Raw genomic sequence first — 24,525 nt, 5'->3', positions numbered from 1 at the left:
GCCCAGAGGCATGACAGTTGCGGGCCACAGGACAGCTTTCCTAGGGTGAGGGTAATCGCAGGGTCAAGTCAAGGATGGGAAAGAAAAGAAGCAATTCTCTGCAGAACACAGGGCCTTTAAACCCGTCTGGCATTTCTGCTTTTTTGGGAGGACGGGGTACCAGGGATTGAACTCAGGGGCACTGACCACTGAGCCACATCCCAGCCCTATTTTGTATTTTATTTAGAGACAGGGTCTCACTGAGTTGCTTAGGGCCTCACTTTTGCTGAGTTTGGCTTTGAACTCGCGATCCTCCTGCCTCAGCCTCCTGAGCTCACACTGCATTTGATGCAGACTTTCTAAGGTGGAGGAACTGTGTTAGTCAGCTTTGTGTCACTGTGATACAAGATACTAGGCAAGGACAGCTTAGGGGAGGAAAAGTTTATTTTGGCTCGTGGTTTCAGAGATTTAGTCTGTGGTTGAGGCCATTGCTCTGTGCAGAGGTGAGGCAGAACATCGTGGCAGAAGGGTGTGATGGGGGGAAGCCTCTCACCTCATGGTGGCCAGCTGGGAAGCAGAGGGATGGGGTGGGGGTCACAGGAAAGATAGACCCTTCCTGGACACACCCCCAGTGACCCACCTCCTCCAGCCACGCCCCACCTATCACCCAGCCAGTCCATTCAAAGTAGGATGGAACAATTAGGTTACAGCTCTCATAATGTGATCATCTCACCTCTGAATATTCTGCATGAACACAGGAGCTTTGGGGACACCTCACATCCAAACAATGGCATGGCCTACCAGGTTCAGTGTCTGGCATGTTCTAGATCATTTACAGCTGTGATGTAGAAGCCGGAAAAAGGCTCTGCCTCTTCCCTTCCTTGGCCTCAGGGCCCCAACCATCTTCCTTCTAGGAGCTATGGACAGCTGTATTATACTATAGTGTGAAGGACTGATGCGGACTCTCCCATCAGCAGCACAGATGGCGTGGAAAGGACCAGTGGATGCATTAGAGAAGGTGAACCTGGAGTCTCAAGATACCTTCTCTGAGTCCCCAGATAAAGTGAGGATGGTGTCAGCCTGATTGGGCTGAGCCAGGGCGGCTGCGCCCAGCCTGCCTCGGGTCAGTGTGGACGTTGCTAACTCCCACAGTTTTCATTCCAGCTGCTAGACTCAGGACCTCTGGTGACACCCAGGAGAGCTGGCTTGTGGGCAGGAGCCTGCTTTCCACCTCTGCTGGGCCGGGCGCTGGCATGGTGGCCTTGGGACTCATGAGTCCCTTGCCATGTGGTCCCCCTCTGCAGGGCGCTCCCTCCAGTCCTGGGGTTCTTGACCTTGGCTGTGCATTGAAATCACCTGGAAGTTGTGAAACATACCAGCCTCACCCCTCTGTTCCGATTGGGCTGGGACCTGGGCATTGGGATTCTTAAGATCTGGCCTAGTGACGGAGTTGGGTGGCCACATTCGCTCTGGTCCGCTTGCCCAACCTGCTGGGGGTGTCTCGTGTAGCCTCGAATTTCCTCTGCTTAAGGGAGAACGGGAAGAAAAATTCAATGAATATCCACGCGCCATAGACTTAGATTCACCAGCTGCTGACATTTCACAACGTCTTGCCCTGTTTGTGGCTCTTCTCTGCAGACGCCTTGACATTTCCTCCCTAAACCCATCAGCATACGTTCTCCTACAGAAGCTCAACACACTGCTCCCAGAATCCTCCACATCAGAGTCAATACTGTGATCTAACAAGCCGTCTCCCATCAACTTCCCCCAGGGCCCTTAAGAGAATTCTTTTGGGGGGACAGGATACTGAGATTGAACCCAGAGGTGCTTTACCATTGAGCCACATCCCCAGCCCTTTTTATATTTTTATTTTGAGACAGGGTCTCACTAAGTTGCTCAGGGCCTTGCTAAGTTGCTGAGGCTGGCCTCAAACTTGGGATCCTCCTGCCTCAGCCTCCTGAGCTACTGGGATCACAGTCTTGAGGTTGCCTCTTGGCCAACTCTGTTCTGAAACACAAAGATTCTTGGCCAGGTGCAGCGGTGCATGCCTGCTGATTCTGGGTATTTCATATAAATGAAATTATACAATAAGTGATCTGTTGTGTCTGGCTTCTTTCACTTAGTGTCTTGTTTTTGAGGTTCATCGGAGCTGTAGCATCTCTCAGTGCCTCACCCTTCTCTATGACTCAGTAATATTCCACTGTATGAGAAGATCACATTTTGTTTCTCCACCCAGCCATTTCCCAGGTGATACATATAAACTGGTCTCGCTATGTTGTCCAGGCTGGTCCTGAACTCCTGGGCTAGAGCGATCCTCCTGCCTCGGCCTCCTGAGTAGCTGGGACTGTACCTGGCATCCAGGTGATTCTTACAGGGCAACCAAGATTGAGTACCTAACCTTTCCCAACCTCCCTTCATATTGGTACTGTGTGCTTTATACCAGTGCTGTGGATTAAGTGGGACCCCCTGCCAACCAATGTGAAGTACCTGGGTGCGTTAGGCTTCGGTAAGAAAAAGGTGCTGGGCTCTTGGGGGAACTCTCTGGGGGGGAGGTAAAAGGAGAATTTGTTTGGGCACCTGCCATGTCTGGTCCCATGTGAGTCTTGAGCCATATTCTCCTGTGGGTCCTGCAGGCTAGGGAGTATTATCCCCTTTCAGTCACCAGGAATCAGCAGCCCAGAGATGTTAAGTCATTTCCACTAGCTGGCACAGCAGCTAAGTGACCATGCAGAGGGATTCCTCCTCGCTGTGCCTCGCTCCAAAGCCCTGGCCCCTCCAGTTCAGGATTGAGCATAGTGTGCTCAACTCCTGCCAGCTTCGGGTCTGGATCCTGGCTCAGTTTGGGAGCCCTCCAAGTGGTTGTGGCCACATGATCATCAAAGCTACAAAGGTTGGCCACAGAATGGAGATTCTGTTCTCCAGAGAGGAGGGAGAAAAAACCCAGTGTCCTTCTTTAGTTTAACCAGCAACATGCTGCTAGAAGTATTGGCCTCTTTCAAGAGAAACTTTCTGGAGGTCTTGAGGTTGCCTCTTGGCCAACTCTGTTCTGAAACATCTCAATTATGATTTCATCTGTTAAAACATGAAGCTGTTGAAGGTGGCGCACACCTGTGATCCCAGTCGCTTGGGAGGCTGAGGCAGGAGGATCTCGAGTTCAAAGCCAGCCTCAACAAAAGTAAAGCACTAAGCAACTCAGTGAGACCCTGTCTCTAAATAAAATGCAAAATAGGGCTGGGGATGGGGCTCAGTGGTGGAGTGCCCCTGAGTTCAATTCCTGGTACAAAAAAAAAAAAAAATGAGTCCCCTTGTCCCTCTGGGGATGAATAAATTCTGGTACATCCATACCACGGAATACTGCTCAGTCCTGCAAAGGAAGGAGGGTTGCGGGTGTAGCCCAGAGGTGAAATGTGTACATAACATGGCCAGGGACTCAATCCCTGGCACCCATAAAATAAAATAATTAAATAAGATAAAAGTAGATAAAATGAAGGCGCATACAACATTGAGGATGATTCCCAAATGCTAAATGAGAGAAGCCAGGCTCAGAGGCCTGTATGTGGAAACAGAATGGAAGATATGGACCAATTGCTCAGAAAAGTGAGATTCTCTTCAGGAGACTCCGTTTGCCTTTAGTGTAAATAAGTCTGTCTTAAATTCATGTTACTAGAAAATAAGCAAGTCCTGTTTGGCATCCAGAACACAGTTCCTTTTCACTTAAAAATGTACAGCGATGCTTTCCTATAATCCCAGTGGCTCAGGAGGCTGAAGCAGGAGGATTGTGAGTTCAAAGCCAGCCTCAGCAACTTAATGAGGCCCTAAACAAATTAGCGAAACCCTGTCTCTAAATAAAATATAAAAAAGGGCTGGGGATGTGGCTCAGTGGTTAAGCACCCCTGGGTTTAATCCCTGGTACCAAAATAAATTAATAAATAAAAATGGAAAATGCACTTGGACTTGATATCATAAGATCCCTTTAAACATTTTTAAAGGCTCTATAGCTGTGGGATGACTCTGTTTATGTGACATTCTGGAAAAGGCAAAAATTAGAAAGAGATGGAATAGCCATCGCTGGGGCTGAGGCTGGAGAGGTGTTGGGGACCAAGGATCTGGGGACGTGGGGATCTGAAGGGGCTGTTATTTATCTCAACAGTGGTGATGTTTCTGTGATCCAAACTCATAAAACTATAGCAGAAAAAGAAAATCTTATGCATGCAAACTATCATGTAAACTTAAAAAAAATAAAATCTCTATCTTCTTAAAGTGGGACTTATGAAGAAACTGGTCCCCGAGGGGTTAAAGGCAACGTCCCCGGGTCTTTGGGGTGGTGGGAACTGTTTTTTGGGCGCTTGCCCGGCCTGGCCCCCGTCTCCTGGCCTCTCATCCCCTCCCTCGCTGGCCTTCAATAGCTGCAGCGTAAGTAACAGACAAGGGGAGTTTTGTGGAGCCCAGAAATAAATAAATAACGGCTTGTCCCAGGTCACCACGGCAACCATGACATCACCCTTGAACCCTCGTGGCTGGTGCTGTGGGTGGCTCAGGGTGTTTGTTTGAGTGCAGGGGAATAGAGGTGGCCAGGCCACACCTGGAGCAGGTGCAGACGCAGCGCCCACCTGTGGTCCCTTCGCAATTGGCTGCTGCGGTCCCTGGCCCGGTGGCGGCGGTATAGATTGGCAATTGGCACCATCTCCTTGGGGGCTTTTGGGCAGAGCCCATCGCCATGCCTACGGTATGTTCCTGGGACAGTGTCTTCCGGCTGCAGTGACAGAGGAGCATGCACTTGGTTCCAGGGACAGAAATCCAGGATCACGGCATGAGCAGGCTGGGGGTCTGACGGTCCCTCTGTGGCTCTGGTGGCGGCTGGCACCCAGGATGCTCCTGGGTTTGCAGAAGGCTCACTCCTGTCTCTGCCCATGGGACCTTGTGGCTGCCTCTCCCTGGGTTCACACCACAGCATGGTTTTTGTGGAGAAGCTGGTATTGGCTGCTGCTGACGTCCTGGGCCACCTGGACAGAAGGTGGCTGCTGGGCCTGCTGTTCTGGATCTGCAGGGAGGCTCTGTTTTGGGGGCTCCCCTCTGCAGGGTTCCTGCCGTTCCCTCTGAGATCCTAGGCCTCGTTTTCAGTCTCCTCCTGCCAAAGTGCTCAGAGCAGGGATGTGGAGCAGTGGGGTTGGGCAGCCTCAGCCCAGAAGCCTTGGGACCAGTGACTGGGGTCTTAGCTTTCTTGTGTCTGATGGGCTCGGCCTGACACTGACCACGGAGTCACATGACTGTGGAGCCAGGGCCTGACGCAGGCAGGGTCAGTGATCAGAACAGGAGGGTGGGGGAGCTGACTTGGACCCCTGACCTGATCCAGGTGCCAGGGGACCAGTATAGGGAAACCAGACCCTGGGGACCCCAGGGGAGGTCAGGGTCAGTGCCTGGCAGAGCCTCTTCCAGCCTTTGCTCCTGCCCCGGCCACACTAGTATATGCACAGCCTGCATACAGAAGGGGCTCTATGAATGTCCCATGAACTATGTTAACATAAAGCTGGCACACAGAAGGCACTCAATAAATGCTCCAGGGATTTTTACTTCACCATTCCATTTATTGGAAAGTGCTAAATAAATGCCCCATAAACTGGACCACATGATATCAGCATACAGAAGGTGTTCAATAAATGCTCATTGAACCAAGTTGCTTGGAGCTCTGGGCTCTGAACCATACACTCATTTCTGTCTTTTGTGTGTGTGTGTGTGTGGGGGGGTCTACATAGTCATAATGGAGATCTTGGGGGAGAGTGTTTTGGTGCATTGAGTGGTGGCTGATCCCTCTGGTGAAGTTCAAGGTGAACTGGTTACTTACCTGATCTGAGCCCATGCGCTCCAGGAACTGAATGCTGCTCACACGCTGCTCCTGTCCCCTGTCCTGAGAGCCAGGTACCACCAGCTCTCACTTGTGTGACATTCCAGGCTTGACCCAGTGCCCCCACACAGCCATGTCATGGTGAAGCCAGGTTTGGAAGTCAGCTAGGACAGAGAGAGTCCCAAGTCACCTGCTGACCTCGCTTTCTCACCTCTTTGCACGGCAGTCTCCCCACCCATAAATCCAATAATAATTCCACGTGGTGCTCCCGTGAGGACCAGAGGTGGTGACACTTTAAAGTTTCCAATCACCAAAACATCATGAATGTTTATTTTTAAAATGAAGTCACCTAGCAATTCTGCAGGTAGATCCTAACTCAGCAAAAACAAATACACATTCACCCAAAGATGTGCACAAAAGTGTTCATGAACACAATTATCCCTTGTTGTCCTAAACTCAAAGTCCACCTGCAACAGTTTGAATAAATCATGTATGGTATATTTAACCAGTGGAATACTATGCAGCCACGAAAACAACCAATTGCTGTATCTAATAACATGGATGGATATCACAAAAATCATTGGAACAAAATAAGCCAGAAATAAAAGAGTGTGTGCAATATATATCCATTAATAGCAAGTTCAAGAGCAGGAAAAACTGATCTATAATCAGTCAAATGTCAAAAGGTGATTTCTTTGAGGAAAGGTGCACACTGGGGAGGGGCAGAAGGGGATTTGGCTATGTCCCGGGTGGTGTTATGTGGGTGTGTGTATGTAAAGATTCATGGAGCTCTACCCCTGGGGAGCCAAACTGTGTGTAAGTTATACTTTTAAAAATTAGAAGCCAGATGCAGTGGTGCACACCTGTAATCCCAGCGGCTTGGGAGCAAGCCCAGAGCTGTGGCTAACACCCCCTGGGTTCAATCCCCAGGGGAGGGAGGGAGGGAGGGAGGAAGGAAGGAAGGAAGGAAGGGAGAGAGGAAGGGAGGGAGGCCAATAGAATATGGCATCCTGCAGCTGACAGCCCCTGACGCTGGTTCAGCTTGGGGTTTCCCTCATGATGGGCGAGTCGGGCTATAACTGCACGTTTGACTTCCGAGGGGTTTTATTGGGACGCAGCCCCATCTGAACTGGAGGGAGGAGGGCCGAGGGAGGAGAGGCGCCTTTCCCCTCCCCTAGGGGTGAGGTCCTCAGGGCCCCTGGCTTCCGCAGCTGAGCTCCCTGGAATCCTGCCTCTGTTCCAGGTTCATGAACCACCGGGTCCCCGCCCACAAGCGGTACCAGCCCACGGAGTACGAACATGCCGCCAACTGTGCCACCCACGCTGTGAGTCTGCCCTCGGGGGCCGAGGGCTGCGAGGGGGACCCTTCTGGGTGGGGCCGGGGAGACAGGTGACTTTGCACATGCCGTTCCCACTGCCGGGAACACCTGCCACTCCGCCCTGGAGCCCTTCTCGTCCTCTGTGGCCTTGTCGAAATGCTCCCCCGAAGTCCCTCCCGGCTGCCCCGCTGCTGGGGAGCCCTGAGTGGTAGGCCCTGCTGCCCTGCAGTGCCCTTTGCTCGGCCATTCTGCAAGCTGTTCCTGGTTCCCTGGAGGTGCCAGACTGCCCTTGTCCTGACCTGAGTGTAGTTTGAGTCCTTGAGGTGGCTCCTTGGCGTTTTAGGTAGCTGCCAGTGAACCCGGGAGCTGAATTGCATTGCTTCTCAGCCCTGCCCCCGCCTCTTGGCTCCGCCCACTCATTTAGGTCCGCCCACTCCTTGGTCCCACCCACACGGCCCCGCCCTCCACGTGTCCCCGCCCACTCCCACTCATCTTAGTCCCGCCCCTCTTGTTCCCGCCCACTCACCTTGGCCCCGCCCAATTCTCTTGGCTCCACCCCTCTTGGGCCCCGCTCCCACCTCTTAGCCCCAGAACTGAGGGGTTCATCCGGCTGGCACTGAGATGGTGAGTGCCCGGCGCCACACGGATGCCCCATCCTGCGCGTGCTGCTCTTAGTCAACCCCCTCAGAACAGGAGCTCTCGGTTTTACAGAGGAGGAAACTGAGGCTGGGGCCAGAGGACTTGCCCCAAGTCCCAAGAGCAAACCTCCAGCGAGGGGAGACCTGTCTCTGAACCCCAGCTCCATCATTGAGCGACTGGAGCCTCCGTTTCCTCGTCTGCAGAATGGGTGTCATGAGTCATTCCCAAGGGTGGCTTGAGGGTCCCCGGAGTCACTATATATCCTCCTGGCAAATGCAAGTGCCCACGCGGGGATGGGGGGGAAGGGGTGCTGAGCGGGGGTGGTGGGCGGGGCCTGAGGCTGAGGAGGAGCCTCCGTTTTGTTCTGCTCTGGACCCTGAAGCTGCAGACAGTCATGGCTGTGCCCAGCAGGCTCTGGAGATGGAGCAGCACCCGTCCCAGCCCTCTATTTTTAAAAAATATTTTAAATGTATTTGTAGCTGTTGGTGGGCTTTATTTTATTCACTTATTGATATGCGGTGCTGAGAGTCGAACCCAGTGCCTCACACATGCTGGGTAAGCGCTCTACCACTGAGACACCACCTGGCCCTCTGTTAACTGAGCACTTACTGTACACCCTCTTAGCCAGCCCCTGGGAGCCCCTGGGGAGGGCAGGATGCCCGCAGTGAGCTTTGAGTCCTTCTTTGCTTGAGGGTAGATCAGCGCTCACAGGAAGGAAGGAATGAGTGACTGGGTGCAGTCGAGGGCCTGGAGGTGGTCACAAGGAGGATGACAGCCTCATGCAGAAGCACGAGATGCTGGCGGTTCACTTTTTAAGGTGACATAGAAGATTAAGAAAAATGATTTTTGAACATCTATAACTCTGACCCCTTCGTCCCCGCTCCTGTCTCACCTGACAAGAAGCCAGCCACCCAAGGAGGGGAGGGAACAGCATGTGCAAAGGCTCTGAGGCAGGAAAACTGTCACCCTGGACTGGCTGGCAGTAAGGTCAGAGCATGTGATCTGGGCAGAGCAGGAGGAAGGGCTTGGAGGTCAAGTTCAAGGACCCAGGGGGCAGATGATGCATTTGTAAAGGCAAAGGGCTTTGCGGTTCCGTCCTCTACCCCGATTCGGAGGATCGTAATGCATCATCCGCTATTTAAACCCTTTGCAAGCTGCATCCGCTATTTAAACCCTTTGCAAGCTGCGTGGCACCTGAGCACCTGAACTCAGCCTTCAGGGAACTCCAAGGAGGTGATGGTGTGACACATGGCCCATCTGGCTCTCAGGTGGTGGCTCCGAGTGGCGCCAGGGCTGCGGAGCTGCTGTTCTCTGACTGGCGGTTCTTACGCACCTGGAGAGTCTAAGGAATGATCTGGATCTCTGTGGTCCACCTTGGTGGCCGCTAGCCCCATGTGGCCACTGGAATGTCAATGTGAATCCATTCACATGCAATTAAAGAAACCGACTCAGTTCTGCAGGGCCACTGGCCACCCATCACGTGCCCCGAGGCCACCATGTTGGCGCCATATTGGTCAGTGTGGTCTAGAGGAAGTGGGGGGGGGGGTAAGTGTGGTGGCCTGGGCTGCGCGTCCCAGTGGCCCACAGCGCTGTCCCGCCCTGTCCTCAGCTCTGGATCATCCCCAGCATCCTCGGAAGCTCCAACCTCTACTTCCTGTCCGACGACAGCTGGGAGACCATTTCCGCCTCCATCTATGGCCTTGGCCTCTGCGCCCTCTTCGTGGTGTCCACCATATTCCACACTGTCTCCTGGAAGAAGAGCCACCTCAGGTAGCCTCTGTCCAACCCATGGGAGGGGACACCAGCAGGATGGGGTGGCCCCAGCCCAAGAGACGGGGCAGGGAACTGAATTTGCCAGAGACCTGCTTAACCAGGCCCAGAGTGACTGAGGGTGGGGTGACCCCTAGGCTGACTGGGGGCGGGGGACAAGCTTTGCCTTGGGCAGCTGGGTTGATCTCACCTGGACAGACCCCTCACTCACAGGAGCCCCCCACATGTGCCTCCCGCTCAGAGCGTGACATCATGGCTCAGGACAGGGCCTTGCTCAAGGTCACATAGCTGCTTCTGTCTAAGCAGAGCTTTCTTCAGGATGCCAGTTTCCCGATGAAGCTTGTCCCTCCCTTCCTGTCCCCATCCTTCCCCTCCTTCTCAGGTCCTTCTTGAGCCCCACAGGGTGAGTGTCCTGTTGCTGCTGTGACAAATGACCATAGACCCAGTGGCTTAAGCATCTTAAATCTATTTCCTCACAGTCCTGGAGGCCAGAGTCTGAGATCAAGGTGTGGGCAGGGCCTCCTCCCAAGGCCCCAGGGGAGGCTCCCTCTTGTCCCCACCAGCTTCTGGAGGCTCCAGGAGCTCCTCAGAGTGTGGCCACAGCACTCCTCCATCTTCCTCTGCCTTGGCTTCCTGCTGTGTGTCTCTGTCCTCGTGTCTCTCTCTTTCCTCCTCTGAAGATACCAGTCATTAGTTTTAGGGCCCACTAGCCAGCAGCATGATTGTTCTGTCCTCACGTGTGATGTGGAAGATAAAAATGAGGGACCTCGCTGGGCTCAGTGATGTACCCCTATAATCCCAGCAGCTCGGGAGGCTGAGGCAGGAGGATCGTGAGTTCAAAGCCAAACTCAGCAAAAGTGAGGCACTAAGCAACTCAGTGAGACCCTGTCTCTAAATAAAACACAAAATAGGGCTGGGGATGGGGCTCAGTGGTCGAGTGCCCCTGAGTTCAATCCCTGGTAACTACCACCCCCATAAAAAAAAATGAAGGACCAGCCTTGTAGGTAAGATTACCAGTCAGCGCCACTAGGGGCCTAGAACAGCGTGCTTGCTGATGGTGGCATGGGCTCCCCATGTGGCAGCCATTATCATTGTCTTCTTGTCTAGAAACAGGTGTGGCTGAACCCCTGCTGAGTCCCTGTTCAAGCTTGTTCAGGGCTGCGGTTTACTGGAGAGAATCACAGTTTGTATTAGTTCTTGATTGCTGCATTAACAAAAATGCCCCCAAAATGTGGTAGTTTAAAAATAAGAAATGTGCTTCCTCTGTCAATGCCTCAGAGGATCGGGAGCTCCCCAGCTGTGGTTTGGGGGTCAGTCACTTGTTGGCTGGTGCTCTGTCATCTGAAGGCCCGACGGAGGACTGGAGGGCCCACTTCCATGGCTAGCAAGTTGGCGCTGGATGTTTAGTGCCAACTAAATATTTCTTCCCCAGATGAACCTCCCCACACCACATGATGGCTAGTTTCCCCCAAAATTAGTGGCCCAAGAGAACAAGGCAGATGCTGTAATATATCCTATGATCCAGCCTTGGAAATCACACCCTGTGATTTCTGTAAGAGCCTGTTGATTGCATGAGTTTGCCCTGTTTTTTTTTTTTCCCCCTGTGGGTGGGACTGTACAGGGTGAGAATTCCAGGAGGCAGGGCTCATGGTGCCATTTTGGAGGCTGGTCACCAGCCCTAGCATGAGGGCCACAGCTCAACTCTTCAAGGGGAGGCCGTGGCAGGATTTAGCATTAATTGAGCACTTCTCCTTGTGCGATGTGCTAAATAGTAACTCACTTAGTGCTCCCAGTGACTCTGTGGTCGGAATACAGTCTCCTTCCTATTTTACAGAGCTAAGAAGGGTTGGTGACTCCTGCCAGGTCCCTGGGTGGCAAGGCCAGGCAGCCAGTCACAGAGGTCTTCTGAGCAGGATGCTGGAACCCAGGGGTGCATAGTGTCCTCAGTTTTTGTTTGTTTGTTTTTTGCAGTGGTACATGTTTTTGAGGTACAGGATTCTCTCTATATATGGCCTCTTTTGAAGATCCCAGTATATAAACCCCAAATGCAGAGTTGCATGCAGGGAGTGTGTCAGTAGTCACCTCAGGGAACCCCGGGGCAACTCGTGCACCCCTACAACAGCAAGGAGCCAGGTTTGAAAACTGCTGCTCTGGTCACTTACAGGTAGGGAGACTGAGGCCCCTGGGGTCCACTGGCTGGATGGGGGTGAGTCTGCCCCAGCCCAGCCCCTCCTAGTGGGGAAGCCGCGGGTTTCCCTGGGTAGCGCTCCAGCCCAGGGTCGTGACCAACACCTTCTCTGCCTGCCCTAGGATGGTGGAACATTGTCTGCATATGATTGACCGGATGGTCATCTATTTCTTCATAGCAGCCTCCTACGCGCCCTGGTGAGTACTCTGTGTGGCCACCCAGGTCGGTTGGCTTCACTGCTCTGCACATTCATGATTATAGTTAACTGGATAATAGGTTGACTTGGCATAGAAAGAGGTGGAGACAAGAACCCTCTGCCCTGTTCTCCCATCAGGAAGCTGCTGTTGATTACATTTCTTGCATAACCTAGAGTTATTGCATGCATAAAAGAGCAAATAGGTACGATATGTATATATGTATGTGCTTGTGTCTATGCATGTATAAATAAATACTTATAGGTGTATACATGTGTATACACATGCATGTATTTTAAAGTTATTTACTTAATTTGTGGAGTTGAGGATCAAACCCAGGGCCTCAGGCATCCTCAGCAAAGGCTGTACCTCTGAGCTACACCCCCAGCCCCATGAGTGCCTTTGATATTTATGAAGTGTATATTTATAGTTCTGCTTTCTGTCTATTTTTAGTACAAAGGAAGAATGCTATACAAACCCTTTTGCAATTTACTTTGGTAACTCTTAGGAATGAAGCCAGGGATATCTTTCCATGTTAGCACATTGAAGATTTCCATTGTATGTAAAATAAAAAAAGATCATATGCCATTTAAAAAAATTTTTTTTAGTTGTACACATTACCTTTATTTTGTTTACTTGTTTTTATGTGGTGCTGAGGATAGAACCCAGGGCCTCGCAAGTGCTAGGTAAGCGCTCTACTGCTGAGCCACAACCCCAGCCCCCATATCCCATTTTTAACAGATGCATACTATTCCCTTGCTACCCCTTAAATAGTGTCTATTTCTTGATGGTGAAAGTGCCCATCAGTGCACATCTTCATGTATCACTTAGCAAAGGTGTATGGATGTGTTGTCTACAATCACATGAAATTGCTGGTAGCCAACCTTTGGCTTACAGAAGCAGGGACTTCATGTGGTTAAGTCTCATCTCTAAGGGGAATGCTTCTAGAATTGTTCTTCCTGGGCCTGGAGGGTAGGTACTAATAACTCGGGTACAAGTTGGCCAAATCACCCCCCACCAAGATTGTCCACTTTAAGCTGGACATGGTGCGCACACCTGTCATCCCAGCAGCTTCGGAGGCTGAGGCAGGAGGATCTCGAGTTCAAGGCCAGTCTCAGCAATTGAGACTGTATCTCAAAATAAAAAAATAAAAATAAAGGACCGGGCATGTGGCTCAGCGGTAAAGCGCCCCTGAGTTCAATCCCCGGTACAAAAAGAAAAACAAGAAATGATTGTCCAGTTTAAATTCCTTCAGTGAGTGTCTCAGGGGCTTTGAACTTGATCGAGGAACAAATCCAGACAGTTCTGCATGGAGCAAACTCTGAGCTTCAAGCCAAGCACCTGCAGCCCAAGGACCCCATGGGCCACTGGGGGGAGATGATTTTGCACAGCATCGTGGGATGAGTGTCCCGTGGCCAGGTGCCAGGGTCAAGCTGCTGGGGCTCTGGTGGGTGGAGGGAGGCTTGTGAGGGGTCAGTGACACACAGCAGCCATGAGTGCTCAGCGGGACCTGACCTGGCAGGGGAACCGCAGGAGAGCTTCCCAGGAAGAGGGCTTCCCTCTAAGGAATGGGAGGCCTCGCACGTTTGCCTGGGTTATTTCTTCTTGGTTCTCCCAGTGGAATATTCTCTTTCATTATGTCAGCTAATAAATGGGTTTTATCTGTGCACATGGAGCTACTTCTTTTGATTTTTATTTCTTTCTTTATTTAGTACCAGGGATTGAACCCAGGGGTACTTTACTACTGAGCCACATCCACAGCCCTTTTTGAGACAGTGTCTCATTAACTTGCTGAGGCTGGCCTTGAACTTTCGATCCTCCTGCCTCAGCCTCCAGAGCCACTGGGATTACAGGTGTGCGCCACGACACCCAACAGGCCATTGCTTTTTAAAAACACTGCGTTGAGGTGTAACGCCCACGAGGATGTGCACAGCCCCCCCCCACACACACACATCTTGCTGAATCGCTACCAACTGTAACCAGCACTCAGAGAAAGACCCAGAAGGTGACTGGGCCCCTGAAACCATGCTCAGACCTTTGCCCCTGGCCCTGAGCCCCAAAGCCAGCTGCAGTTCTGACTCCTGCAGTGCCAGGGTAGTGTGACCTCCTGCTGGGACCCACCGGCAGGAATCTCCATTCTGAGCACCTTGTTCCTCTCCAGGGCATCCTGTCAGTCAGGCGGGGACTCATTCAGTCTCATGTGCAGGAGTCACACGTTTCCTCTCCTTGCTGGGCGCGGGGCTGGTATCCCACCATTTCCCCAGGCAGATGGCGGCTGGGCTGCCATTCGCTCAGGGTGAATAGTCCTTTTCCTGTTGATAGGGGTCTGCATGGTTCCCAGGTTTCAGGGTCATGGGTGATGGACCCATAGACATTCCTGTCCCTGCAGATAGGTCAGGAGTACGTGGTCCTGGTGGGTCGCAACTGAGCAGTGGACAGGAGGGTCTGAACAGGACTCTGGTGTGCTTTTGTCTTTTGCGATGATGGGCTGCCCAGGCACCAGGAAAGGGCCCAGGGGGCAGGTGCAGAGGTCTCTGGGGGGAAACAGCAGTAGCCCGCCATCACGGTGGCCAGGGAGATCAAGAGGAGGGACTAAGAAGAAGTTTAGCAGGAACCTCTGAGTGGGCTGTAATTGAAGGTGGGGATGGGGTTAGAGGTCAGTGTCTATTGGGAGCAGAGCAGCCCTGGTGCCATCTGGCTGGGGACATGGTGGATATGATCCCCATGCTCAGCTGGCTAAGCGACAGAAGGGGCCTGAAAGCCGAGTGCTTCTGGTTGCCAGACACAGGTGGGCAGGCCTGCAGAGAAGTCTAGACTTAGGCCGAGGTTGAGGGCCGCCGTCTTAGCAGGTAGGTGGAGGCCGCAGGGGCTGCCGGGAGAACAAGGCAAGAGCAGTCAGAGGCCCTGGAGTTGCTCATTCCAGCAGGCGGCTTCTCCTGGCCCCATGCCGTCTCTGGGTGCCACCTTCTGTCTTGACAATCTCCCTGGCTCCTTTTGGTTGTTGCCAAGAAAAGCGAAGCTGAGTGTGTGCTTAGCTGCACTCACTCCCTCCAATGCAGTTTCTCCCCTGGCTGATGGAGTGCCTGGGCCTCTATTCTCTGCCCTGATTGTGCACCGCTCCCTTGGGACCCTGTGGGAAGGGATCGCTGTGAACCAAAGCACTGGCAGCCTGTCCTTGTGCAGCAACAGGGCACAGAGCCACTGGCCCAATGCTCACTCCACTGAGTAAACTGGGTGTGAGGAGGGGAGATGCGCCCTGTGAGCGCACCCCGGGGGAAAATCGGCAGGACTCTGCGGGGAGGGTTGACACGGGGGCAAGAGAGACAGAGAAAGTGGCTACAGGGTGCATGGTGACAGGGTAATGAGGGGGTGAGGTGGCCTGGAATCACCAGGTGGGTGTTTTTCTTTGCATTCGTCTGGTTTTTAAGCTAGTCTCTGCAGAGCCTGGAGGGTCCCCAGAGGACCAGGGAGGGGAGCTGGACATGAATGACTCCGGGTTTTCCCATTCCCATCTTCTCAGGAAAAAACATTTGTGCTTTTGTTTTTCCTTTTTTCACACATTGGGTTTATCTATAAGATTTCTGCACAGACGGTTTATTGAAAGAATGGGTGCCCGGTGGCCAAAAGAATGTTGAAAGGTTCTGGTGTAATCGGAAGAGAACAGGCTGTATGGGGAGTTCTGGTCCCAGCTTTGCTGCTTCTTGAGCAACTGACTGAGCCTGAGCCTCAGTTTTCCTGACCTGTGAGGTGGAGACAGTGATGATCCACCCCGTCGCCCCTGTTCGCAGCCAGGAAAAATGAGATAAGAACACACTGTCCATCACCCCAGCCAGTCCCAGGATTAGGGAGGCAGGAAAGTGTAGAAAAATCACATGTGACACAAGCTTTCCTGGGGCTTTAACAAAAACCACACCAAACTAAACCCAAAAAAAGACAGTTATAAATATTTTGGAGGGCAAAGACTGTCACCACGGTCACCTGTTGGACAGGTACAGAACCCAAGGCTGAGATTTCAGAAAGGGAACGTCGTGGGGCAGAGCATAGCAGCAGCTGGATGCTTCACTTCACTCTCTAGCAGCCGTTTAGAGCAACACCGCCAGTAACCCCACCCTTGCAGGTGACATCCTGCTCTGTCCTGGACACTGGACAAGGCTCCTTAGAAAAGTGTGTGAGAGGATTTCAGCAGTGGGTTGATTCCGGGGAAGCAGCGCCCTCTGGTGCGTGGTACTGGGGCTGCTGCTCAAGGACATTGTTCCTGGAAGGTGGAAGGGAAGCAGCGCCCTCTGGTGTGCGTTGTGGGTATTGCGGCTCGGATCTGCCATCCCTGGAAAGTTGAAGGGAAGCAGCGCCCTCTGGTATGTGGCACCGGGGCTACTGCTCATGCTCGTCGTCCTTAATTGATGGCCTAGGATCTCTTTCTCAGGTGTCTTTGGTCTTGAGAGAAGCACATATTGCAGCTCAGTGCTGGTCTCCCAGCTTTTGCTGCTAGTCCCTGCTTCATGCTCCTAGGTCTTGGAGGTTAGAGGTGGTGGAAGGGAGACGCAGGCTGGCGGTCCCCACTCCTCTACTTCTGTTCCAGCTCCCTTCTGACTGCTGCCCGGCTGAGCCGAGCCGCTTCAAGCCCTGAATAAGAAAATGAGCGCAGTTAAACAAGAGCCCCGATATGAGATAACAGAACAACCAATGGAAACCAAAATAGTGACTTCAAGCCCAAAGAAACAAATTGAAGAACAAATCCACATCACGATAGGATAGGACATCGAATAAATTAATGAATTCAATTCAGGAAAAAAAAAAAAAACCCACCAGGAAAACAACTACCAAAAAAAAAAAAAAAAAAAAATCACACGCTGACACAGTGAAAAGGCATGAGATGATCAGGGAGAATACACAAAATTTTTAAAGGTGGAAAGGTCAAGCAATCAGAGAGGCAGTAAAATAAATGAAAGACGGGTAAATTCTTCAGGCAGAGACTGAAAATAATCATAAATCAATGACAAAGGGTAAAAAAAAAAAAATCAGGCCAGCCTCTGAATGTGGCCACGGCACTATTTGATCCTGAAACACAATGGAGATTTCTGCAGTTTCCCAAAGGGAGACTTTCAGGGAACATCATCTAGGGAGGCTCTCACACAGCCATGAGAGCAATAGGTGACCATTCTGATGTATGAGAGAAGTCAGGGAGTGCAGTACTCAGGAGTTTTTGGAAAAACTACTTTGCAACAACATTTAACCAATTAAGAGAATTTTTTTTTTTTTTTTTTGGTACTGGGAAATGAACCCAGGGCCACTCAACCATTGAGCCACATCCCCATCCCTCTTTTTATATTTTATTTAGAGACAGGGTCTCAATGAGTTGCTTAGAGCCTCTCTAAGTTTTTGAGGCTGGCTTTAAACTCTCAATCCTCTAGCCGCAGCCTCCTGAGCCACAGGGAGGCTGAGGCAGAAGGATCTCAAGTTCAAGGCCAGCCTCAGCAACTTAGTGAGGCCCTAAGCAACTCAGCAGGACCTTATCTCTAAATAAAATATGAAAACAAAAAGGGCTGGTGATGTGGCTCAGTGGTTAAACGCTCCTACAAAAAAAAAAACAAAAAAAACAAAACCCTAAATGTGATACTTTTAAAATATTTTTTTTAGTTGTAGATGGACATGATACCTTTATTTTATTTATTTATTTTCGTGTGGTGTTGAGGATGGAACCCAGTGCCTCATATGTGCTAGGCGAGTGCTCTACCACTGAGCCACAACCCCAGCCCCAATATTAAGAATTATTAATGGAGGACTGAAGTGGCAGGGGATTGGCTAATAAGAATAAAAGACTGCTCTAAGCCTGGTGTGGTGGTTTTGTAGGACTACAGGGCTGGACACCCAGGAATTAGCAGGAAGCAGGTTTATTGGCTGCAGCCAGGTCCACGGGGGAAAAGCTTTTGCTCCAATCAATCCATCCCTCTGAACCCCAAGTTCATAAAGGTTCAGAACTTTAGACCCAGTGTGTAGGGGGAGGGGCTCAGAAGCTCACAATCTGCAGATGTCCACACAAAAGCAGCTTTTTTTCACTGTTCTGGGCAAATCCACTCAGGCCAGGATACAAAATCAAGGACACTCTCTGGGAAAACCAGCGGCCAAGCAAGGGAGAGTTTCCCTCCCTTTCTCTCCCACAGCTTCCTCCACAGGGCCTGACTGTTGTCCTTTGAAATGCAAACGCCTCTGTGACGGCTGGGCCCTTGTTACTTTTTCTTCTCCAACTCTTGAGGCTGCAAGCATACCCCCTGCCTGAAAATTCTTTTGCTGGAACTTTGCTGTGAGTCTAAGGACAATTATGTTGAGGGTTTCTGGAGAAGCTTAATTAAGATTTTCTGTGGAGGACGGGGTGCCACGACAGTGGCGCCTGCCTGTCATCCCAGCGGCTCTGGAGGCTAAGGCAGGAGGATCTCAAAGCCAGCCTCAGCCAAAGCAAGGTAGGAAGCAACTTGGTGAGACCCTGTCTCTAAATAAAATGCAAAATAGGGTTGGGGATGTGCTCAGTGGTCGAGAGCCCCTGTGTTCAACCTCTGGTACCCCCCCCCCCCCAAAAGAGACAATTCTAAAGAACAGTGATAGTAAAGTTATAAGAGATCACAACTACCTCTGAAACCTGTGCTGAGCTCTGATGCCCAAGGAAGAGCCCTCTGCCCAGGGCCGAGATCTTACGTTTCCTGAGAGGGCACAGTTTTAGTGCGTGGGGTGGCAAGAAGTTGGTGAAGATCCCACTGGTGTGACTTGCTGGCACCTGGCCCTCAAGATGCCAGAGGAGGCCATCCACTGGGAGGTGCTGAGTCAGCACTTGCTCCATGCTGGGGGTCACTGTGTGCTGCTGGAACGGCAGAGGAGTGGTCCCTCTGCAGGGACCCTTGGGGCAGCTAGATGGTCAGCTTGCTGCATGGGAAGTGCTGTGGGAACCCCAAGCATGTTTGCAGGGCTGAGAACAAACACCATGCAGGGAGTGACTCTGGAGCACAGCCCAGGCCTGCTCTGTCTGGGGCCCCTGGCTGTTCCGTGGTTACTTAAATCATACTGAAGCCAGGTGCTAGAAAAAGCTGAGCCTCTCGCACACCTGGCACTGGAGAAAGACAGGGCTGGGCAAGGCAGGAAAAAAGCCAGAGGATTATGGGAGCGAGGAGGAAGAGCCTCCTGCAGAGGAGCGGCTCCCCACCGCCCTCTGCTGCCAAAACGTAATATTGCACCCTCTACAAAGGATTCCCAAGGCCCAGCTGCATTATCCCAGTGCAGGCAAAAGGAGCAGAGGTGGATCAGCCCCGTAGTAGGTTGGTAACCAGCACAGATTGTAGGTTGGTAACCAGCGCACGACTCTTTCCTTGGCTTTCGGCTGGAACTGGAATCCTGGGGATGCAAACTGCAAAGTTCTATGGATTCTACCAAATTTCCCCCTGAACAGGCTTCACCCCCTGATGTCCCACTCTTTTGAGGTGCTCCTCCGTTTCTCTCTTGGACATGACCCGTTTTGCCAACTTCCCTCTGATTCAGGTTGAGCATCCCCTTATCTGAAAACTGGAAATCTGAAATCCAAACTTTGTGAGTACTGCTGTGACATCATGAATGGAAAATTCCACCCGTGACCACACATGAGCCCAAACACAGGAACACTAAAAATATCGTGCAACCTCACCTTCAGGCCATGTGCATGAGTGTCTAGGAGATATAAATGAATTCTATGTTTAGCCCTGGGTTCCATCCCATGTTATGCATATGCAAATATTCCAAGATCTGAAGCCCTTCCGGTCCCAAGCATTTTAGATGAGGGATCCTCAGCCTGTGAGTGTTTGCCCCTTCAATATAGTTAGTGCCTTTTTTTGTTTTATGGTAGCAGGGATTGAACTCAGGGGTGCTTAACCACTGAGCCACATCCCCAGCCTTATTTTATATTTTATTTAGAGACAGGGTCTTGCTAAATTGCTGAGGCTGGCTTTGAACTTGCGATCCTCTTGTCTCAGCCTCCCAAGCTGCTGGGATTACCGTGCCCACGGAGAGTCCTTGTCCCACCTGGGCAGCTGCAGGGGACAGGGCTTCTCTGGGGTCAGCTTCCTGCAGCAGGCCGGCTGTGGAGGGCTGGGTCCCAATGGGCCTCCCTCAGCCTGTGCCCTCGGCTTCTCTCCCCCAGGCTGAACCTTCGGGAGCTGGGCCCCTGGGCCTCCCACATGCGGTGGCTGGTCTGGATTATGGCCTCTGTTGGCACCATCTATGTCTTCTTCTTCCACGAGCGGTAAGCCCGGGCTGGGAGATGGAGGTTGGGGTGCTTCTGGAAGCTTCCTCAGTGTCCTGGGCAGATGAGACCCCAGGATGACTCCAGAAAATGAGAGCAGAGTTCTGCCTGGCACCCCCAATGTCCAGGCCCATAGACTGGACCTAGCCGCCCAGCCCACAGATTCAATTTGAATGATTTTTTAAAAAGACATCACAGGTTGCTAGGACCATTGAACGGGGTCACTGGAACCTGCCTTCCCTGGACTGAGTCAGCAGATGGGAACTCTATAGAGGCCATTTAGTCCAGGATGGCACAAAGATTTCGTTGATGGAGCAACTCACTCGATGGAGACTGGCTGTTTGTGCCCTGTGGGAAAAGATGCTGGGATCGAATAGTAATGTCTGCTGTGGACTGAGCCTTGGGAGAGCCCAGGTGCTTGCTCTAATATTGGCCGTCCCTGGTCCAGCTCCAGCATGTCATTTTGTAAGTGTGGAAATTGAGTCTCAAGAGGGAAAGAGATTTTCCCAAAGCCACACGACTGCCTGGAGATGCAGTTGGTCAAAGCTGGGCCAAGGAGTGCTGCAGAGAGGGTCCCTTCTTCGTCCTTTCCTGGTCAGGGCACCCCTTCTCCCCAGCAGCGGGAGCAGGAAGCGGTCTCCTCGTGGGCAGTCTCGTCCTGAGGCCAGCACGGCTTCTCTTCCTGCCAGGTACAAGCTTGTGGAACTGCTCTGCTACGTCGTGATGGGCTTCTTCCCGGCCCTGGTCATCCTTTCCATGGTGAGTCCCACATGTCCAGCACGGGGTGTCCAGTCATCCTGGAGGGGGCAGGAGAACATGGGAGTTAATCCTGGGGCCCCACCCTGGGCTCCCCACCACTCCCTGTCCACCCAACCCCGAGTGGGTCTGCCAACTCCTGTGCTTCAGGTCTACTTTGTATTTAAGGATTAAGTGAGAGACCCATGAGCCGGGCATGGTGGTGCACACCTGTAATCCCAGCTGCACTGGAGGCTGAGGCAGGAGGATCTCAATTTCAGGGACGGCCTCAGCAAGGTAGTGAGACCCTGTCTCAAAATTTTTTAAAAAAATGGGCTGGGGGTGTAGCTCAGTGGGAGAGCTCTTGCCTAGCATGTGCAAGGCCCTGGGGTCCATCCCCAGCTCTGCAAATCAAAAATTAAAAAAAAAAAAAAAATGGGCTGGGCGCAGTGTTGCACGCCTGTAATCTGAACAGCTCTGGAGGCCAAGGCAGGAGGATTACGAGTTCAAAGCAGCCTCAACAAAAGTGAGGCATTAAGCAACTCAGTGAGACCCTGTCTCTAAATTTTTTTAAAGTTTTTGTGTGTGTGTGTGTGTGTGGGTATGTGTGGGGGGTTGTAGATGGATAGAATACCTTTATTTTATTTGTATATGGTGCTGAGGATCAAACCCAGTGCCTCACACATGCTAGGCAAGCGCTCTACCGCTGAGCTATAGCCCTAGCCCTCTTCTATTTCTTTATAGTTTGTTTTTTTACGTTTCCCTTTTGTTGTTATTTTATTTACTTATTTATCTTGGCACTGGGGACGGAACCCAGGGGTGCTCTACTACTAAGCTACATCCCCAGCCCTTTAACTTTTTAAAATTTTGAGTCAGGGTCTGGCTAAGTTGCTGAGGCTGGCCTCCAACTTGCAATCCTCCAGTCTCAGCCTCCCAAGTCTCTGGGATCACAGGCATGCGCCATTGCACCTGGCCACATTTTACTTTTCTATTCACTGTGGTTTCTTTTGTATATGGTGATCCCTCCCCAAATGGTCAGCCATTGTTTCATTTATCTGTCATTTACAGATTCTCCTTACATCATATGGGAAATTCGAATGTCCACCTAGATAGATAGAACTGTTTCTTAGATTCCATTCTTGGCTTCTTTTTACCGAACGGATTCGTGGGCAGCTCTAACTGCATTTTCATACTCGGCAGTGAAATCTTTCCATATTGTTCTACCTGTTCAACAGTTTCCCTTTATATTTGTATTTATTTTTCCAGATTACCTTTTTCCCCCACTTGAGTTTATTTTTGTTTAAATATATATATATATTCATCTATTAAATTATAACATATTCATTAAATTATGTATCATATCTTTAGATACATACATAGTAGATGCATGTGTAATCATGTAGTCACTCAAAAGAGAAGTCCTGCATAAAATGGCACCTCCCACCCTCTCCAGAGCACAACACCCCCAGCTGTAACCATCAGGAACAGTTTGTTGTATATCTTTTCCATTAGTAAGATTTACTTTTTATTGTGGTGCTGGGGTTAGAACCCAGGGCCTTGTGCATGCTAGGCAAGCGCTTTACCGCTGAGCTACATCCTCAGCCATCCATTTTAAAAATTTAGATGCAAGTATCTGGGGATATGCAGACACATAATGCCTTGTCTATTAATCATTTTTTTTTCTTTTTTGGTACCAGGGATTGAACCCAGGGGTGCTTAACCACTGAGTCACATCCCCAGCCCCCCCCTTTTTTTATTTTGAGACAGGATCTCCCTAAGTTGCTTAGAGCCTCCCTAAGTTGGTGAGGCTGGCCTTGAACTTGAAATCCTCCTGCCTCAGCCTCCCGAGCTGCTGTGATTACAGGTCTGCACCACTACGTCTGGTGTCTATTTTTATTATACAAGATTGAAATCACTCCATGGACTATTCTACACCTGCATTTCTCCTTGCACCATGTCACGGGCATTTCCCCGTGGCTGTCCATAGCATAAAACCCACCCCATAAGACTCTCGTGAAGGTGACATTACACAATTCAAATACACACAAATGCTGGGAATTACTATGACTGTGTAATTAATAGAAGTGGCCGCCCGGCTCTGGGATCTGAGTTGGCATTTCAGAACCTCTGGGTAACGCATCTGTCTCAAGTTTGAAGGTTCTTGACTGGTGAGTACCTGGTGGGCAGGTGTGCAGGGTCCCTCGGGGACCTGGGGAGTGATCCCCAAAGGATCCCTCTGCAGCTGGATTGTCCACTCAGCAATATCAAGACTCCCATGGGGACTCTGGGCTGGCTCAACACCTACTTGTCTTTTGGTTTGGGTGGTAGGGGCTGCTGGCTGCTCCTCTGACCTGTGCCCCACCCTGTCCTTGCTAACAGCCCAACACTGAGGGTATCTGGGAGCTGATGACCGGAGGGGTCTTCTACTGCTTGGGCATGGTGTTCTTCAAGAGCGACGGCAGGATCCCCTTTGCCCACGCCATCTGGCACCTCTTTGTGGCATTCGGTGCTGGCACCCACTACTACGCCATCTGGAGGTACCTCTACCTGCCCAGCACCCTGCAAACCAAGGTGTCCAAATGAGATGGCCCAGCCCCCGTCCGTCCCTTGGGCTTTGGGATCGGAGCATCACTGGACGTAATCTGTGAACTGTCACCGGAATCAGTGCTGAGGCCAGTCTGCCCTTCCCTGGACTGAGTTTTTGCAGGGTGTGAGTTTCTTTCTGGTGACAGCCAGGCCATCCCTGAAGACTGGTAAGAAGGAGAGCTTTTAGTCATTTCCACGAAGGAGAAACTAACCCTGCCGTGCGTTTCTACCGTAGACGAGCGTTTCCTAACAACCAGCATTAACGTCTTCAGAAAGCACAGACTGGGGAACCATGGGCCGAGCCGTGCCTTTGAAGGTCCTGAGGAGTCTAGTGGGTGGCACAGAACCCACTTGCCAGGGCCTCTCTCTGTGCTGCCAAAGTCCCAGCTGGGAAATTGTCCCCTGTTCGGATGAGAGGTGGGGCATCATACCCTTGACCGTGGAAGAGAGCGCCTGTCAATCACAGCATGTGCCTGGGGTCAGAATTCTTTTCCGCTCAGTGCCCTGGGTGCCCACTACCCATCGGTTTGGCACTGCGGATGGAACCTCCCGGCCTGTCCAGTCTGGCATCCTCTGAAGGGATCACGGGCAGAGCAGATGGAAGTCACCGCGGGGCTAATGGCACTAATGCCTTCGACTCTTTCCCCTTCTGGAGAAGCTCTTGGAGTGGGCAGCTTCGGGCTCTAGCGGGAGACTGAGGCACCCCAGCTGGGCAGTCCCCGATGCCTGCAAGAACCAGAGTTGGTCCTCAGTACCGAGGAGGAGGGAGCAGGAGAGGCATGGGCACTGCTTCTTGGCCATTTCTTCTCATCCCGAAGAGTCCAGAGAAATGATGACTCATTCATTCATCAGAGGGGACAAGCAGGTCCCTGGGAACCTGCTCCTCTGCCTGTGGTGGTGCCAACATTGGGAGTCTCTCCAGGTGCCAGGTCATGGCTCCTAGAGGCCACTCAGCTGTGCTCCTCGGCCTCACCTGGATGTGGACCTGTGCAGAGCATCCAGGTCCTCACCCT

General features: G+C 51.6%; 1 protein-coding gene across 1 annotated transcript; it reads left to right on the top strand.

Annotated features, from left to right (window-relative positions):
- Window positions 1-7,065: 7,065 nt before the first annotated feature.
- Window positions 7,066-23,509, top strand: Mmd2 (monocyte to macrophage differentiation associated 2). The gene is made up of 6 exons (XM_027919750.2): window positions 7,066-7,146; window positions 9,389-9,549; window positions 11,860-11,934; window positions 20,090-20,191; window positions 20,881-20,950; window positions 23,306-23,509. The coding sequence occupies exons 1-6, from the start codon at window positions 7,069-7,071 to the stop codon at window positions 23,507-23,509; spliced, it is 690 nt and encodes a 229-aa protein (XP_027775551.2). The 5' UTR covers window positions 7,066-7,068.
- Window positions 23,510-24,525: the final 1,016 nt, after the last annotated feature.

This window comes from Marmota flaviventris, chromosome 19 (genome assembly GCF_047511675.1).
Source record: "Marmota flaviventris isolate mMarFla1 chromosome 19, mMarFla1.hap1, whole genome shotgun sequence".
Classification (NCBI taxonomy): Eukaryota; Metazoa; Chordata; class Mammalia; order Rodentia; family Sciuridae; genus Marmota; species Marmota flaviventris.
This window is presented reverse-complemented; position numbering and strand designations above follow the sequence as displayed.